This window comes from Rhinatrema bivittatum, chromosome 9 (genome assembly GCF_901001135.1).
Source record: "Rhinatrema bivittatum chromosome 9, aRhiBiv1.1, whole genome shotgun sequence".
Lineage (NCBI taxonomy): Eukaryota > Metazoa > Chordata > Amphibia > Gymnophiona > Rhinatrematidae > Rhinatrema > Rhinatrema bivittatum.
The window spans coordinates 157,891,729-157,910,523 of record NC_042623.1 but is presented as its reverse complement, the minus strand read 5'-3'; the positions used below and the strand labels follow the sequence as shown (position 1 = coordinate 157,910,523).

General features: G+C 44.2%; 1 protein-coding gene across 1 annotated transcript in view; it reads left to right on the top strand.

The window, feature by feature from the left end:
• Positions 1-7,558: 7,558 nt before the first annotated feature.
• LOC115099498 (claudin-10-like) overlaps positions 7,559-18,795 on the top strand; it is a 52,766-nt gene continuing 41,529 nt past the window's right edge. Inside the window, exon 1 of the mRNA XM_029617171.1 lies at positions 7,559-7,775. Within this exon, the coding sequence (XP_029473031.1) occupies positions 7,559-7,775 (217 nt within the window). The remainder of the gene's footprint in view (positions 7,776-18,795) is intronic.

Below are 18,795 nucleotides of genomic sequence, written 5' to 3'. Positions count from 1 at the left end.
TATCCTTTACAGCTATTTGTATCACTTATCAATGTTATAAGTGCTTCTCAATAAATTTGTGACTTCTCAAAATCTTGTTTAAAGGTTAAGATTGTAAAGCCAATTTTCTCTTCTGCCCTTCCCCATGAGTTTAGGCAAGTTATGAGCTTCCCTCCCACATGGTTGGTAAAGAGAATGTTTAATCCAATTCAGATTTGTGTCCAAATACAAAATCTCATATCTCCTACCTCTCCATGCTATCTTCTCAGACTCCTTATTCTCCTCACAGTAACTGAATGGCACCAATTATTCTTTCTCCCTTTCAGTTTCATAACGAAACTCCTGTTACTTTTCTTCTCCACCCTATAGGGGGGTCCATCTCCTTTCTCCCCTCTCCTCATTGGATGACTAAGTCATCCTTCCTCTGGATACTGATGATCTCTAGGTTCCTTCTCAATGAAGGGACCTCTCCCTTTTGTTGACAGAACAGAAAAACAGAAAGTAACAGAGTCCTTAGTTACTGGGTACTTAGAGCTTAAATAAATCATCATAAAAATATAAAAGTGATAGGGAGAGTGGAAAGAAACTCCCATATCTAAAATAAGGGGCTCCATGAATATTTACACAAATAGCCATGACATGCTAGCCCTGCAAAAGGAAACAGAAAATCCATACCCTAAAATGATGGTCTGACTTTATGTTGTGCACCCCGTCCACGCCTGGCCCACGCACGGGCCTGCTCACCTCGCTAACTCCTCTGCAGGTCACAGGTTGGCCTCCCCAGTGGCAGCCACAAGCTCCTCCAGCCCTGGCATCCCACAGCGGTGGTCGCTGGGCCTTCCACTGCGCACCAGGCCTCACGCCGGAGTTTGGCATCCTCAGTGGAGTTGGCCATGCCCCTATGTGTGCATGACCGCCCAGCCTTCTTGTAGGGCCAGGGGCGGGTCCTAGCTCCGCGGCGCACCCTGATTGAATGTACGATATAAGGAAGTTCTTGCCTGCACTTCCTTGCCTTGGCAATCGGATCGGCACTGTAAGTCTACTAGTTGCCTTCGCGGTTCACAGACTTGTTCCAGCGTCCTTCTGTTCCAGCATCTGTCTGTCTCCCCAGGTAGTACCTCCGGACTGACTCTTTGGTACTGACCTCTGCCTGTTCCTTGACCATTCTGCTCGCTTCCTGGATCTTGACCTCTGCCTGCCTTGTGACCTTGTCTGACCTCTGGAACCCTGACCCTTGCTTCATTGACTACCCCTCGGACTGATCCTCGGAACTGGCGCCTGCTGCCATTGACCATGTCTCTGATTCTGGCTTCGTCCCTTGCCTTGTCATCGCCTCCGCTGTACTGGCCTTCCTTGGTTCTCCAGGCCTACAGCCTAGTGACCAACCATGCTCCCTTGCTGCTCATGGGCACACCTCTCTACTACCTCTCCGGGAGACCCTGCAAGGCTCACCTAAGTCCAAGCGGCCCGGGTCACTACAGGCTCCACCTGGGTGACCGTGGGCTTCAAGTGATGAAGCTCCTCCTAGCCTCTGTCTCCTCCTGTGCTCCGCCCCCTAGGGGCAGGTGCTTCCTAGTCCCTACTAGAGAGCCGTTCCACACGGCTCCAGGACAAGGGTCCACCTCCAAGCACAACACTTTATATACCAGAGGAACTTAAAAAATACTCTCTTCCACATGGGGGAGCTCTATACCCACACTATTGCTCTGTTTCCTTCCACACACAAATTGACTATTCTGTATTGTTTCTGGTAGAAATCTGACAAGATCTCTACACTTAGAAAAAAAAATTGGCCAAATGTATAGCTTAAGTGCAATGACAGAACGAAAAAAATCTGCATGTCAGCTAGCAGGCAACAAGAAATATAAGGAAACTTGGGAAATTATCAACTCCTATCTAGGAAAATAGATGGATGGCCAAAATCTGCCTGTTTATCAGCAGTGGTTGCCTTTTAACAGAATGGCAGAAGAAGCCAGTAGTATGAGTCAGATGTTTCTATCCAGATCCTGTGTCTATATGTGAGGTTAGTGTAGTGTGGTGTATTAATTTGTTGTACCATTCCCTATTAGGATGGGCTCAAGTTAGTATAAAACTGCTGCACCCTTGTAATGCAATCTGAGGGTCCAGGAGAATAAGCTTTCTTAGGAGAGTTTCTGGCTGAGTAGCTTGATTAGCCAACTTCTGTTGATTTTCCCTTAGGACTCCCTGGTATACTCAGTCATGACTGCAGAATCCCATTTTTCTTGGGTCTCCTCAGATTGTCTTCTTGTGTCAGGAACTCTTCCTTCAGCACACTCTGGACTCCCAGGACTTCACTCCTTCAGCAATCCTTCCCAGTAAGGCCTGGCTAACCTTTTCTTAGGACCCAGCCAATTTCTCTGAGCAGGAACACTTCTCTTTCTTCTGGCACTCTTCCTGTGGAGGGGATAAGGCCTTCAATTGTCCTCCCAAGAAGAGTCACTCACATCTTCAGCCTGGTGCTAAAGCTGATTCTCAGGATTGACAGGAAAAGGTTAGCCAGGCCTCAAGGTGTAGTGTGCGGGTATGGCAAACTGCACAGTATCATCAAATCCCCTAAGAGGTAACGTGTGATATATGGCAAGCAGCATAGTACATCAAAACCCACAAAAGAGAGAGTGTAGATTATGGCAAACAGCACAGTGGAATACAAAATCCTAAGGCATCATGAGAGGGACAAAGGACACCAACAACAATGGCATGAATAATACCCCAAGACACCCTAAAGAAGCAGAGCAGTACTAGCGGTAGCTGGAGTTCTCCAAGGTACCATGAAACAGGGAAAGACTTGGCAATAACAGCTGCAAACTAATACAGCAAGACAGAGAGCAGGAAAGAGGCAGGGCAGGCTCTTTTTTTGGAACAAAACACCCCAATATATCAAAGAGACAAGCAGGGTGTGAGGATCCACTGATGAGTGCTCTTCCAAGTTGCAGGTGGTGTTGTAACCCACTGGAACTGTCTCGTCCTCCTAGCTCTGGGCTCTTCACTCCCCCCCCCCCCCCCCCCCGGTGGTCATCTTGTTTCCTGTACAGGCCTGTAGATATAGTGAGGCAGTCTTTGCCAGAACTACCTTCCGGTCCTCATACTCTGGCTCTGTTTCTGTTAACATAAGACTTCAATTTTGTCAGCTTCTACATTCAGTTTCTACATCCAGCACTCCTGTTGTACTCCTTCTAGCCTCCTGTATTTCTTGTTAGTTCCTACTCCTTGTCCTGTGTCTGGCCTCTTGCATATTGTCCATATTGGGGCTACTCATGTTTTTCATGCCTCACTGGCCACCAGCATCAGAGAGCACAACTTGAAAGGAAGGTGGCTAGCCTAGGTAGAAGTCCATCTACCAACAGTATCTGGGATTCAACTCTCCTGGGACTAGGCCTCTCACTTCTGTAGCAACCCTCAGACTACAAACATTATATCAAGCTTTGGCCAATATGAACCCCCTATTGAGCTGCCCGTGCATTTTGAAACCCAAGATAAGCTTCTGGAGGCACTGGACAAACATCTGGGAAGCTTACAGAAACAAATGGTATACCTGCAAAAGCAAGTTAATACCCTTGTCCAAAATCTTTTCCTGGAGCCTTCTGGATCACTGTCGCAACTGTCGAGCACACGCATAAGGAACATTGGATGGAGACTCCTCCATACTTCTCTGGAAATCCAAAAAAGCCATTTAGGGCTTTCTAAATAAGTACTTTATCATTTTTACCCTGAAAGCCTCTATTTTTTTCTGGTCATAAGTCTAAAGTGGCATACATAATATCCTTACCGACTGGGGAGGATTTTGCCTGGGCCTCCCCATTCTGGGAAAGACAGTTTTGATGACCTGGGCCACTTGATCTCAGCCTCTACTTTCCTTCTCCATATGAAGCAAGAAACCCATAATGTGGGGCAGTTCGTTGTAGAATTCCGCATAGTTGAGGCAGAGATGGGCTGGAATAATGAGGTCCTTGTTGTGGAAGGTATTTGGTGGTTTCCAACATTTCTCTTTTACTGATAAGGTTCAAATGATTATTTAAAATCTATATAGCTATGTATTTCATTTTCAAAATGGTAGAAATGCTTTTAGTAAGTTTGTGACTTCTTACAATCTCTTATATTCAGATATTACTCCAATTAATGTAATTCTTTTACTTATTTGATCTCTTCCCTCCTACTGGGCTCTGAACAAAGCTTTGGTGCTTCCCTCCCATTGTAGTTTGAAATATCAAAGATATACTTTAAAGTGTTTAGTCTTTTATCTCCTACCTTCTCTTGTAGTATCAAGGGTGATACCATTCTCTCCTCATCTCCCAATCTTCAGTAGATATTCATGAGTCATTGAAGTGGTCCATTTCCTCTCTTTCTCTCCCCCATCTCTCCTTCTTCCTTTCCTTGAGATGGATGGAAGTCATCATCTCCTTGGATCTTGATGACCTCAGATTCCTCCTGCTGGAAGGGAACCACTCCCATTTTATAGATGAACAACATTAAGTAAGCTTAATTAAGTCCCTAAGGATACATTAGTTAATCAAAGTCTGTAGGGTTGATTGAGAGAGTGAAAAGAAGCTCTCATCCAAATCAAAAGATCTCCATGGAAGAAAAGTTAATCAATAGAAAACTTGGAGCACAGCATAGGACATGCTGTCCCTTTAACTCAAAAGAGGAATCCACAAGATAGAATGGTGCACTGGCAGTGGCTGTAAGTGCCAAAGGGATATACCATGGGATTTACCAGCTTCCACATGGGGGAGCTGTATCCACAATATGACCACTAAGTTTCTCCCCACACCAGTTGATATATTCTTTTACCTATTACCTAACACTAGCAGAGGACAAACAGAATCCCTCCACTAAAATTAATTGTATTTTAATTCTGAATTTTACAGTATTATTGATAGTTGCTTTGAGCAGTGTTTTGACTGGAAAGGCATGATATAAATCCAAAAACCTGCAGAATACTGTCATGTAAGCGGGAACGCTTGGGAGCAATCCCAGCTGAAGGATTTTAGTGTGCCCTCGGGCCTCAGCCTGATCCCGGACGAATCTAGGACCGAACCGAGGGTTGGCGGCGCGTCCCCCCTCTGCCGGACCTGCATGCTTCCGGAGCCAACAATGTGATGTTGGTATGTGAACAGTCCTCCAATCGTTCCCAGCTCTTTCAGACCTGCCGCTTAGGATCAGCAAGCTGGACTCAGGGCAAGGGCAAGCAAAAGTTGTATCACAAATTGCAATAACAGCTATGCAACATGCTCTTAGCACAAATCACACTATTAACCCAATTTGATGGACACTCTACCTGGGCAACAACAAGCTAGGTGGAGAGAACATTGTCCAAATCTCATCTTGGAGTGAGTTTCCTCACTCCGAAGGCCATCAAATCTTCACAAGAGACCACTGTTCTGTTCGTACGTCTCATGTTGAATGTGAAAGCGGCCCCCAACCCCCTACACTAATACCTAATCCCCACCTCGAGTTACTAGGTGGGCCTCTCATAGGGATACAAATACCTGTCTAGGGAAGAGACCCTATAGCAAGGTTCTCTCTCTCTCTCTCTTTCTCTCTCTGCCTGCTGAAACAGGCTTTCTGGAAACATCATGAACCGCAATAAACCTTTACCAGCCTCTAGCGCACAATGTACCACAAATGAGAGAGTTGTAGCTATGAGCCACGATAACTCTTTTCCACTTTACATATGCTCCGCCCCAACTCCACCCCCTGAATACAAAATTAAAAATTTGCATTCGCAAATCACGTTAACAGCTGTTAGCGCGATTTGCGGAATTATCTCCTGCGGTAACTCCTTGGAAAATGACCCCCATAGTCTTTGCAGCCCACCAGCACAGTTCTGCTGCTCCTGTGGCTGCTCTGCTGATTAGTGTCAGAATCTATAGCCACACCAACCTTTCTTGGTGCCCCAAACCAATAAATGGAGCACACACAGCTGAGAGTTACCTCATGGAAGGAGGCTTCTAGAATTAGGTGTGGTGATAAACTGCATTCACCTTTCATTAAAAAAAAAAAAAAACATCTTTGCAGAAAATAAAAAGTGTAAGAAATGGATCAGGAAGAAATTTTTAAAAAGTAAAGAGAATGCAAAAATCAAGAAATCGACAAAATGCTATTGTGTTCGAGAGAACCACTACATTTGCATTTATTAATTTTCATATTTTATAGCATTACTGATACTTTTAGTGCCTCTCTCTAGCAAAGTAACATTTTTAAAAGTTACTAAACCTTACTAACAGGCCAATACAGTACAGTGCGCTCCGGCGGAGCGCACTGTACTGTATCGGCGGAGCGCACTGTTAACCCACATTTGGATGCACGTTTTCGATGCGCTAGCTTTACCCCTTATTCAGTAAGGGGTAATAGCGCATCGAAAACGTGCGTCCAACCCCCCGAAACTAATAGCACCCGCAACATGCAAATACATGTTGAAGGCCCTATTAGTTATTCCCGCGCGATTCACTAAGTAAAATGTGCAGCCAAGCCACACATTTTACTTTCAGAAATTAGTGCCTACCCAAAGGTACTAGGCGTTAATTTCTGCCAGCACTGGGAAAGTGTACAGAAAAGCAGTAAAAACTGCTTTTCTGTACACCCTCCGACTTAGTATCATGGCAATATTAAGTTGGAGCTTCCAAAGTAAAAAATAATTAAAAATAAAAAATTTAAAATCGGCCCGCGGCTCGCGGGTTGAAAACCGGATGCTCAATTTTGCCAGCATCCGGTTTCCGAACCCATGGCTGTCAGCGGGTTTGAGAACCGACGCGGCAAAATTGAGCGTCGGCTGTCAAACTCGCTGACAGCCACTGCTCCTGTCAAAAAAAGAGGCCCTAATTTGAATATTTTTTTTACTGAATCGTGCACACAGGAGAGCGGGCACTCGCCCGCTCTCCCACGAACTTTACTGTATCGACCTGTAAATAAGATGAAAATCCACTATTGAAAGAAAGAGGCAAAAGGACTCAAAGTTAAGTTTATTTATGCAAAGGGGTGATGGACAGAAAAAAAACAGAAAGAAAAAAAATGCAAGCAATGATTTAGCGTTAATAATTTTCATAAATGATAAATTAATGGAACCCTCCTGGCAACAGAGAGGAAATTGTCCCTGAGATTTCAAATGTGACCTGTCCTTGTCCTAGCAGCAGTAACTTCAGCAAGCTTGCGAAAATATATCCTGTGCATGACAGCAGTAGAAGCAGACAGACTATAAGAGATCCAGAGAATATAATGAAAATATTGATCAGCGTATCACAATAACAACAGGTCCGACTAAGATTTATGACATGTCGATTAGTTAGCTGGGGGTCTCAATTAGTAAAATTTGCAAGGGCAACACAGTATATTCCTTATGTTATGTTAGTATTGTGGTGCAGTGCACATGTGTGCCACAGACCACACCTAGTAACTGATACACACACATACTCAAAACTTTATCACTTTATGGGCTCTGAGCAAAGAGCAAAGGTACAATGTCTTTATTTAGCAGCGAAGCCCCTAACAGAAAAGAGCTCTCTCTGAAGGATACACATATCTTTAAAAATCTAAAGCCTCTACTTCAAGTACACTTTGAACCATGTCAGATGTGTTGGAAATGACGGGGTTTCTCCTGAGCTTGGCTGGATGGTTAATTATTGGAGCCACTTTGCCAAACAATTACTGGAAATTCTCAACTGTGCAGGGAAATGTGATCACAATCTCTAGATTGTATGAAAACTTGTGGAAAAGCTGCACATCAGACAGCACAGGAATCTCCAACTGCAAGATATTTGATTCGTTGCTGTCACTGCCTGGTATGGCTTTTTAACCTTATTTTATTGTGCAAAGTAGGGGAAAATCCATTTTAGCGAACAAACTGATATCATAAGGCCATGAAGGTCACCTGTGAGTTTTCTTCTGAATGAAAGCTTTCTGCAGATTATGACCACCATCCTTCATAGATAGGGAGAAAGCCTTAAAAAATCGAGTCTATATTTTGAAAACAATGGAGGATGTATGTTGTTGTTTTGAGTCAGTAAAAAAAAAAAAAAAATTGCTCCATTGCTCAATAATGGACTTCTTGATGAACTAGATAGGGTTTTATCACTTGTAAATGTGGAAAGATTGTCACACTGGATCAAGAGTTTGCTATATCTACCTTGGTGTATTTTCTAACTGACTTTAGGAAATAAATAAAACAATGCACCTCTCTCTGGATATTTTTCTATTAATTGGTATCCTAAGATTTATACAAACATGGAAAAAACAGTAGAAGGAAAATGGAACAGATACAACCATTGTACTTGATTATTTTATTATGATAATATTTCAGTTTATATTTTCTTATTTAGGCTAGATATTGTTTTTCTTTAACACGTGATATTTAGCAGTGTAGCACACAATTGCATAGCATAAAATATAGCATTTCAGTACTAAATGCTACTGCATATTCTCTATGAAGAGAGAGCTAATAAAAACTTTGGGGTCCATCTTGAGTGGCATTTAGCTGTATAACGTGAGTTTTCCAGCTAAATACAGACTTTTGAATATTTCAGCTACTGATCCGACTAATGTTTAGTCAGATAACTCATTATCCAGCTAAAATTCAGCAGGATAACATAGGGGCCAGGCCAGGGCAGAGTTAAATTAGCTGGATAATTCTGGTTAACTGGTAATGCCATAGGGTTAACTCTGGATACAGTCAGTTATCCAGCTAATTTTAAGATAGTTGGGTATATTCAATGATGCAGCTGTGCTGCTGAATATCCCTCAAAGTTATCCAGTTAAGTTTATCTGGCTAACTGTACAAGCCGGCCAGTGGCTGAATATTACCCCCTTTGCTTTTTAAGCTATGTTCCCGCCAGAAATCCTCTAAACTCTGCTCTTGGATATTGACTATGAGGATGACCTTGCCCAGGGTGGCTGTTGTGGACCTGAGATACTCAACAGCATCCTAATAACATCTGCATCAAATGCACCCAATAATGATGCCTTGGGGGCTATTCATGCCTTTACTGCTTTTCACAAACAAGTCATGAAGGGCTGTCCATTGCTCAGCTGACCTATTCAGCATTAGGTACATGGAATTCCAGCTAGAGCTTACATACTAAATAAGCTGGTGCAGTAGCACCTCCATTGTTCCTGTTTTTCATGGAGCTCCCACCCACTCTTCATGCTCCAGTGAAAATGCCCCACTATTTTCCTGCACTTCTCTATCCATTCCTTCAAGAATAAGATGCTGCATTCCTCATACATCCACAGGGTATAATTTACTGCCAGGTGCAACAAGGAGTGCAAAACCATGAATTCTCTCTCACCTCCCAACTTCCACTGCCTTTCTATGTTAGTGCCACTGTCTGTAACAAAATAATCAGGAACAACAGTCTTGTCTTTTCAGTCTAGCTGCCAGCCCTCCATCCTTTCCTTATTGCTGCAATAATATTGACCAAGGTATGCCTGATATCCATCACTGTGGTGTGTAACACAGCCCACTTGTACCCTGCTAGTCTGTCCCCACTAGAGCTGCTGCTGCCTGCCCTGCCTCATCCAGTTGCCACCAGTGTGCCATTAGGGAGAGGTAGGCAAATAAAATATAGCATTCTGGCTGGTCCAGACTTCACTGGTGAAATGGATTCTACTTCCCTCCACCTTGGCCAGCAGTGCCGTCATGTTAGTATAGTATTAAGTGTGCAGTATAGGGAAAACATGTCTACCGAGTGTTGTCTTGGAGGGCAGTTTGTTAAGAGGGCTAAAAGGTTCATCAGTCACTTAAATCCCACATTCTCCATGATTTGCAAGGGCTGGTCCTCCAGGACAATCATTTTCTGATGCACTATATCACCACCTTTAATGCTGTCTGCCTCTTACAACAGAATGGTGATGTGATAAAAACGCACAGGGAAATGGGCTGTTTGCCTGTCACCTTAGTGGGAGAGAGGACAGGGTGGTCAGCTTGGAAGACAGACATTTTCTTTTCTTTGGATTTTCTGCTGTTAACTGCGTTGAGTGGAAGAAAGGTCCCCAGACTACTAATGGTGAAACCAATCTCCACTGAAACCAACACAAACTGGCATGCTTTTTTTCAAATGAAGCTGAATACCTCCATTTGTAAGATGGCCTTAGTAGTTTTTGCCTACTGATAGCCATATATGACAGTGACTGTATTTTGCAAAATGCTGGTTCTCCCCAACTCTAAAGTGCTTCTACACCTCTGATGTGTGGTGGGTTTACCCTTTCCCTCTCTGGATCCTTGGGTGCTGCTGCTGAATCTGGAGTTGAGGGTAGACCAGGAGGGAAAAGGCTAGGGTTATTTCTCATGCAATCTATCTGGTCATCCTGGGGGGGGGGGGGGGGGGGAGGGGGGCTTCTTTTCCCTGACAATATCACTTACTGCCTCCTGCGGCTGCTCACTGGATAGCACACAAGTAATTAGACTCCCCAAATTCTCCTCAGCTACTAGATGTTCTGATTCTTGAAATTCCAAACGTGATTCATCTGAATTACCACTTTTCAAAAAGACCTTCTGCAGATAGTCCTCAGGAGGAAAGAGAGCTTAGCAGCTGTGCTCCACTGCTTTTAGTTGCTACACTGTTTTGTTTAGTAACTCTGCCTTATTCTGTTCTTGCACCACAGAGGAAGAGGAGATAAGAACAGGCAACTGCTCTTCCAGTTTTTTACCTGACCCTGCTTCTGTAACTGTTTTGCCCCTGCTAAAATAGCCATGCTTTATCTCTCTTGTGGGATTTCTGGTCTGATCATAGTACCATCTATGCTGCTTGTGCTGGCATTGGTTCCCTGTACAAGAACAGGCTTTCTCCTTAGACCTCCCTACTTCTCCCATTCTTGCCGCCGCATACGCCCTTTGATACCACAGCAATGGCATGATACAATTTTATACAGAAGACTAGAGATGTATTTATTTATTTATTTAAAGTCTGTTCTATACCGTCGCTAAGTTCTATACCATCGCAACGGTTTACATGTAAGCAGATGAAAATAATGTAGGACTAAGCGTACTATAATACATTCTAACGGGTGCCAAAATGTTTCGGTTACATTAAATCATAAAAAGACTCACAATTGTTTAGTGATGTAGGTCCTGGCCAGGTGTACCTGTAAGGTACTTTTACAGGTAAAAATCACATTCTCTGTGTTTTACGTTAGTTGTGTAATAAATTTGTTAAAATATTATAATGCACATTTATGAGAATGGTGCTGTATGCTGGTGCTCTTCTGTTTATTCCTGTATATTTTCTATTCTCCGGTCTCTTTATAAAAGGCTTGTTTAAAAAGCCATGTCTTTAAACTTTTCTTAAATGTTTTGAGGTCTCTCTGTAATCTGGTCTCTAGAGGCATTGTGTTCCAAAGTGTGGGGCCTGCTCAATATAACACCCTTTCTCTTACCTGGATTAGCCTTGCTGTCTTGACTGAGGGAATGGTTAAGAGAGCTTTGTTTGCTGATCGAAGGTTCCTGTGTAGGGACATGTAGCCGTAGTGCAGTGTTTAGCCAGTCCGATTTTTCGTCATGTATTAGTTTATGTATGGTACATAGGGCTTTGTATTTTATTCTTTGTTCTATGGGTAGCCAGTGTAATTTGGCTAGAGTTTCAGTTATATGGTCTCTTCTTTTTTTTTCCAGTTAGTATTGTAGCTGCTCTGTTTTATAGAAATAGAAGTGGTCTTAATGTTGTATTTGGGAGTCCTAGTAAAAGTGCATTATAGTAATCGGTGCTGGAGAAAACTAGTGGCTGAAGCACTGTTCTGAAATCTGAAGGTGTTAGTAGTGGTTTAAGTTTTCTGAGGATCATGAGTTTAGCATAGCCCTCTTTTCCTTTTAGTGATATGTGTTGTTTTAGATTGATTTCATGGTCCATTATTATTCCAAGCTTCCGTACTTTTTCAGCTAGTTCTATTTTCTGATTGTTTTTGAGTATTATTGGGGTTTGGATGATTTTGATATTTTTTCTTTCTAAGGGGTAGATTTTATAAATGTACGCGCGGGTGTACTTTTGTTCGTGCACCAGACATATCTTATAAAATCCGGGGTCGGCGCGCGCAACGGGGTGCACATTTGTGCAACCTGCGCGCGCCGAGCCCAGCGCATGCTGCCTGTTCCCTCCATCTCCCCTCACCTTCCCCTCCCTTCCCCTACCTAACCCACCCCCCGGCCCTATCTAACCCCCCCCCTACCTATGTGGCAGATTTACGCCTGGTCCGGCGCCACACCCCCGGGCCCGCCCCCAAGATGCCGCGTCACTCGCGGAATGCCCCCCCGACACGCCCCCGACACGCCCCTCCATGCAAGCCCCGGGACTTACGCGTGTTCCGGGCCTTGCGCGTGCCGCCGAGCCTATGCAAAATAGGCTCGGCACATGCAGGGGGGGTTTGGGGTAGGTTTTCGGGGGGTACGCGCGTACCCCTTTGAAAATCTACCCCAAACTGTAGAAATTCTGTTTCTTCAATATTAATCACGAGTTCCATTCGGTTTAACAGTTGTTTTATAATGTCTAGGTACATGTTAGCTAGGTTTAATGTTTTCTCTATTGTGTCATCGATTGGTAGAATTAGTTGAATATCGTCTGCATAAATGTAATGTATGATTCCTAATCCTGCTAGTAGATGGCATAATGGTAGCATTTATATGTTAAAAAGGGTTGTGGACAAGACTGATCCCTGTGGTACTCCTGTATCAAGATTGAATTTATCTGATAGTGTGTTGTTGATCTGAACTTGAAAGAACCTATTGTTTAGATATGAACTGAACCAGTTTATTGTTTTGTTTTGTAATCTAATTTCTTCTAGTCTTTTTAGTAGTATTTTATGATTTACTGTGTCAAAGGCTGCTGATAAGTCTAGCATTATTAGAATGTAATGTTTTCCACTATCAAAACCTCTTAGGATGTTATCTGTTACTGAGAGGAGTAGTGTCTCGGTGCTGTAGTGTTTGCGAAATCCATTTTGTGACAGATATAGTATGTTATTGTTATCACATGGGCTACCGGTGCCATTGGTCAGCCCCTGTCACATGGTAGGAGCAATGGATGGCCAGCGCCATCTTGTGCTCCTACCATGTGACAAGGGCTGACCAATGGCACCGGTAGCCCAAGTGACATAGTAAGGGCAAAGGCTATCGGCGCCATTTTGAATACTGGCAGCCAACGGTCCGAGTGCAAGAGATCATTCCTAGACCCCCGCTGGACCACCTGGGACTTTGGCAAGTCTTGGGGGACTCTCCTGACCCCCACAAGACTTGCCAAAACTCCTTGGTGGTCCAGCGGGGATCTGGGAGAGACCTCCTGCACGCGGGCTGTGGGCTGCCAGTATTCAAAATGGAGCCAATAGCCTTTGCCCTTACTATGTCACAGGGGCTATCGGTGCCATTGGTCGACCCCCAGTGACATAGTGAGGGCAAAGGCTATTGGCGCCATTTTGATTACTGGCAGCCGACGTCCCGAGTGCAAGAGATCACTCCCAGACCCCTGCTGGACCACCAGGGACTTTTAGAAAGTCTTGGGGGACCCTCCTGACCCCCACAAGACTTGCCAAAAGTCCCTGGTGGTCCAGCGGGCGTCCAGGAGCGATCTCCTGCACTCAGGCCGTCGGCTGCCAGTAATCAAAATGGCGCCGATAGCCTTTGCCCTCACTATGTCACAGGAGCTGACCAATGGCACCTGTAGCTCCTGTGACATAGTAAGGTCAAAGGCTATTGGCACCATTTTGAATACCGGCAGCCGATGGCGTGAGTGCAAGAGATGACTCCCGGACCCCCCACTGGACCACTAGGGAGTTTTGGTAAGTCTTGGGGGGGGGTCATGAAGGTGGGGGGTTTGTAGTTAATTCAGTTTTAGCCGGGAAATGAATAAGAATGAATGCATGAACATTTCTAGGGCCCCCTTGACGAATGCAACGTATCTGCCCCCCGAAGAATACGAATACCGAATGCAATGTATTCCGTCCCTCTGCACATCCCTACTATTTGATTATTTAGAACTACATCTGACTTTTTTAGCCATGATTCAGTAATTGTGATGAAGTTAGGTTTTTTGTCATATAGTAAATCTGTGATGATTGGGAATTTCTTTGAAACTGATTGTGCATATACTAGGAGGAATGTTAACATTAGCAGGTTGTTTATGGTAGAGTTTTTTGAGTTAGTGGTCCTTTTTATCTGTATAAGGTTACTTTGAGATGTTTCTTTTGATTTTTTTGTTATATATCTATTTCTGTTTTGTAAATAATTTTTTCCATATTTACCTTTGTTTAGGCAGACTGTGATTGGTTGTTTAGCTGGTACTTCTCTTTCTTTGTCCATGTTCCAAGTTGATTGGTTTTGTCTTGTGGAGTATATGGTTGTTCTTAGTTTCTCCGGGGTGTACGAAGGGGCGTACAAAGGGGCATGCCCCTTTGTTGCACCCCTTTGGTGTGCGACGCCGGCGTGCGGCACCTCCGGCTCCCTTCCTGCAATTTAAACCCCCCTCTTGGCGTGCTTTTTGAAGTTGGTGACATCAGAAGCATCAGGCAAGGGGGAGGAGTGAGGCTGGTCTTCTGGGTTTGTCGGGGCTTCGTGGGACAGCATCTGGAGCGGAGAAAAAAAAGAAGACAGAGAACGCAACAGTAATCGGGTGAGACAGGGAGCACAGGGAGCACAGGGGAGGGAAGAGGACAGAGAGCAGTGAAATAGAGGAGAGAGGGAGAGCGGAAAATAAACAGGAGCCTTAGGTGTCTCTTCAGGCAGGTCAGCTGCGCCGGTCTTTAGTTTTGCATTGCACCCAGTAGTGGGGACATACACATACATAGCAGTCACTTTAACTATAAAATGGTAAGGCAGACTGGTCTTGTACCCGGTTGCCTGTAGTAATATGGTGCCAGGCTCACTTCGGAAGCTAGCGGGGGCCGTGGGGGGAGGTTGGTTATGACTAGAATTTTCCAGTCTGTTAAGTAAGGTATCATTGTACGGTTTGAATTCAAACCATGGCTGGGCTGGGAGCCGATTGGTTCCCGGGTGCTAGAATTGTAGGATAGGGGGAGGAGTTTGGGGTCTAGGGGGTGTGCGCAGCAGGGTTGTGGTTCACTCACCTGCCAATGTTGCTGCTGCAGCATCCCACCCACTTGCCCTTATATTTTAATTTTGTTGGTTATGGGATGTTTTTCTGGATTGTTGCAACATAAGGGGGTGGGTTGCCTGAGCTGGTTTGAAGGGTCAGCATTATGCTGAATGGTTTGCTGACTTGACGATGGTCAAGTCTGGATTTTTGCAAGGGAAGGGAACAACTGGGTGCAGTTGTCCCATGTAAGGCTCCTTGTTGGGCTGTGGTGGGGGTCTACACGCATGGATCCTTGCTGGGTGGCGGCGGGGGTCATGGGAATGGCAATAGTGTAATGCTGTTAACCTACACAGGTGGCCTGGTGGTATTCATCTTGCTGGTTGGTGGCGGTTGATCACTATGGGTTCGTTATTTCCTATTACTATTGGCTTGGGCACCTGGTTGTAATCTGTAATAAAGCTGCGGCCTACTTGATTCCACTCAGGTGTTTGGGTGTTTATTGTGTTGATCTTTGTAAAAGAGTGGATGCTGGGAGAGGTGTATGTCCTGGCTACCCATATTACAAAGCACACATTCTGCTTTGTGCTTCCATTAAGTGAGACAAACAAATGCTGAGAGAGGAAAGGTTTCAGTAATAGATATCTTTTAGTCAGTGACAGTAAAACACAAATCTCTCATCCTATCAGCAGGAGAAACTGAAACCCTGTGCCTCTCCACAGCTCTCTAACTCCTGTTGATATATTATAACCCTAACGGAGACAGAAATCAGTGTCCACTATGACACACTGACAAGAGGCAACAGCCTGAGCCTGCCTTCTTCTCTCTTAACTAAACAGTAGTAAACATTTCCTTTCATTCTTAAACACAGAGCTACAGAAGGGAATTTCTTTCTCTCTGAAATCAAAGGGAGAAATATCTGAAAATGGTGACTGTGCTCAAGGTCTAGATTTCCTTTCAGTTTCAGGTTAAAAAATCAGGGAAGGCATTCTCCATCCATGAACCTGCCAGCTGGGATTGGCTGGCTGAAACAGTGCATCAGCTCGACTGGTTCTTCTTCTTTGTCCTTTCCCATTCCCATTCTGGCTCTGAATTGTATGACTCGAATAGAAAAACAGCTTCAGTTTTATTTGTCCCATATACCTTAAAAACAATTGTAAATAAAAATGTGTTTATTTTCTGAGCCCCTAATCATTTGTTTCATTTGGAACAAAACACACCAAGCATGGTCTTTTTTTGTTCAGATTACCCATTTGTTCCAATAAATGCACATTCCTAATGCAATTATTGTGTGTTAGCTTTATTTTCTTTCTCCCTCCAATTCTGCAAATTCAGTCACCCCCCTTCCCTTTCTCCTCTGACTTTGCAAATTCATTAAAAAGATCCTTCAGTAGTAGAACCCCTTTCCTTCCCTTTGGCTCAGACCATAGGAGGAAAAAAAATCTATCTGGAGCCAATGTCCCCTTCCTCCTTCCCTCCAAGTTCTTACACCTGGAAAAAAACTCCTTGAGCCAGGGGATTCTCCTTCCCTACCTTTCTTCTACGGTCATAAAACAAATGCACCTTGACTGCACTTCTCCTTTTTTAGTTGCTCTAAAAAGGATGGGTGATGATGCCTAAAAAGGAGTATTGCAGCTAGAGATGGCGAGTTTTAATGGGGCTTTGGCTACCAACAACCATGCCCAGACCTTGCAGGATGTGATTTGGGACAGTCTAACTGATGATATCATGTTTGGTACAAACTCTTTCCATTTGTGTTTTCTCAGAGCCTCATTTACTAATTATTTTTCCTATCAACAAAAATAGTAGAAAAACATTAGTAAATCAGGCTTTTAGTTTGCTGTGCATTGTTTAGGGAAGGGACATGTATCAATAGCGAAGAGGATTGTGACAGATCTAAACATAACATAAGAACATAAGAAATGCCATACTGGATCAGACCAAGGGTCCATCAAGCCCAGTATCCTGTTTCCAACAGTGGCCAATCCAGGTCAGAAGTACCTGGCAAGTACCCAAACATTAGCTAGATCACAACCTACTACTGCTTATTAATTACCTTAATAGCAGTTTATGGATTTATCCTCAAATAACTTATCCAAACATTTTTTAAACCCAGTTACATTAACTGCTGTAACCACATTCTCTGGCAACAAATTCCAGAGTTTAACTATGCGCTGAATAAAAAAGAATTTTCTTTGATTTGTTTTCAGTGAGCTACTTGCTAACTTCATGGAGTTCCCCCTGTTCTTTCTATTATCTAAGAGAGTAAATAACCAATTCAAGTCCTTTCATGATTTTGTAGACTTCTATCATATCCCTCTTCAGTCGTCTCTTCTCCAAACTGTTCAGCCCTAACTTCTTTAGTCTTTCCTCATAAGGCAGTCATTCCATGCCCCTTATCATTTTGGTCACCCTTCTCTGTACTTTCTCTAGTGCAGCTATATCCTTTTTGAGATGCGGTGACCAGAATTGCACAGTATTCAAGATGCGGTCTCACCATGGAGCAATATAGTGGTATTATGACATTCTCCATTTTATTTTCAATTCCTTTCCTAATAATTCCTAAAATTGTTTGCTTTTTTGATCGCCATAGCACACTGGGCCAACGATTTCAATGTATTATCTACTATGACACCTGGATCTCTTTCCTGGGTGGTAACTCCTAAGAGAGAACCTAACATTGTGTATCTACAGTATGCATTATTTTTCCCTATATTCATCACTTTGCACTTCTCTATGTTAAATGTCATCTGCCATTTGGAAGCCAATCTTCCAGTCTCACAAAGTCCTCCTGCAATTCATCACAATCCGCTTGAGATTAACTATTCTGCATAATTTTGTGCCATCTGCAAATTTGATCACCTCACTTGTCATACCTCTTTCCAGATCATTTATAAATATATTAAAAAGCATTGGTCCAAGTACAGATCCCTGAGGCACTCCACTGTTTTCCTCTGTGAAAAAGACTATTTAATCCTATTCTCTGTTTGCTGTCTTTTAAACAAATTGCATGTTCTGCCTCGGGATGTGAACCCTTGGTCCAGCGAAGAACGAGCGTCACGTCGCTGGAAGGCGAGGCCAAGTCGAGGACTCTTACGAGATGGAAGAACAGGAAATCTGGATGCAGGCGCCTCCTGCAGGTCGTGTGGTCCAGATAGCTGGTGCTTCCAACAGGTCGTGGAATCAGGAGCAGATGTCTCTAATGGGTCGTGGAAGGTAGAGCTGAGCTGGCGCCTCCAGCAGGTCGTGGGATCTGAGGTAGACGTCTCCAGCGGGTCATAGATGATAGAGCTGAGCTGGTGCTTCCAGCAGGTCGTGGGAACAGAGGGATGAACAGTCCAGACAATCAGAGCCTAAGGAACTCCACAGCCAGTCCAGGGGTCAAGAGCCAGAGATTCTTCACAGCCGGTCCAGGAGTCGAGAGCCAGAGAGTACACACAGCTGGTCCAGGGATCGAGAGCCAGAGAATACACCACAGCCGGTCCAGGGGTCGAGAGCCAGAGAATATACCACAGCCGGTCCAGGGGTCGAGAGCCAGAGAGTACACCGTAGCCAATCAGGGATCAAGAGCCAGAAGTAGACACCGCAGCCGGTCAGGAATCAACACGGAGGATCAGACGCAGGAATCAAACTCAGGAACAAACCAGGAGCCAAGAAGAAGTCAAGGCAAGGTCTGAGGTGCAGGCCTTGCCTTTAAATAGTTCCAACCAGCTGACACACAAGAGGAGAGCCAATCCCAGTGCAGGACAGACTCCTGCAGCGAATCCACTTCTGCCGCGTAAGGCCCTGGAGG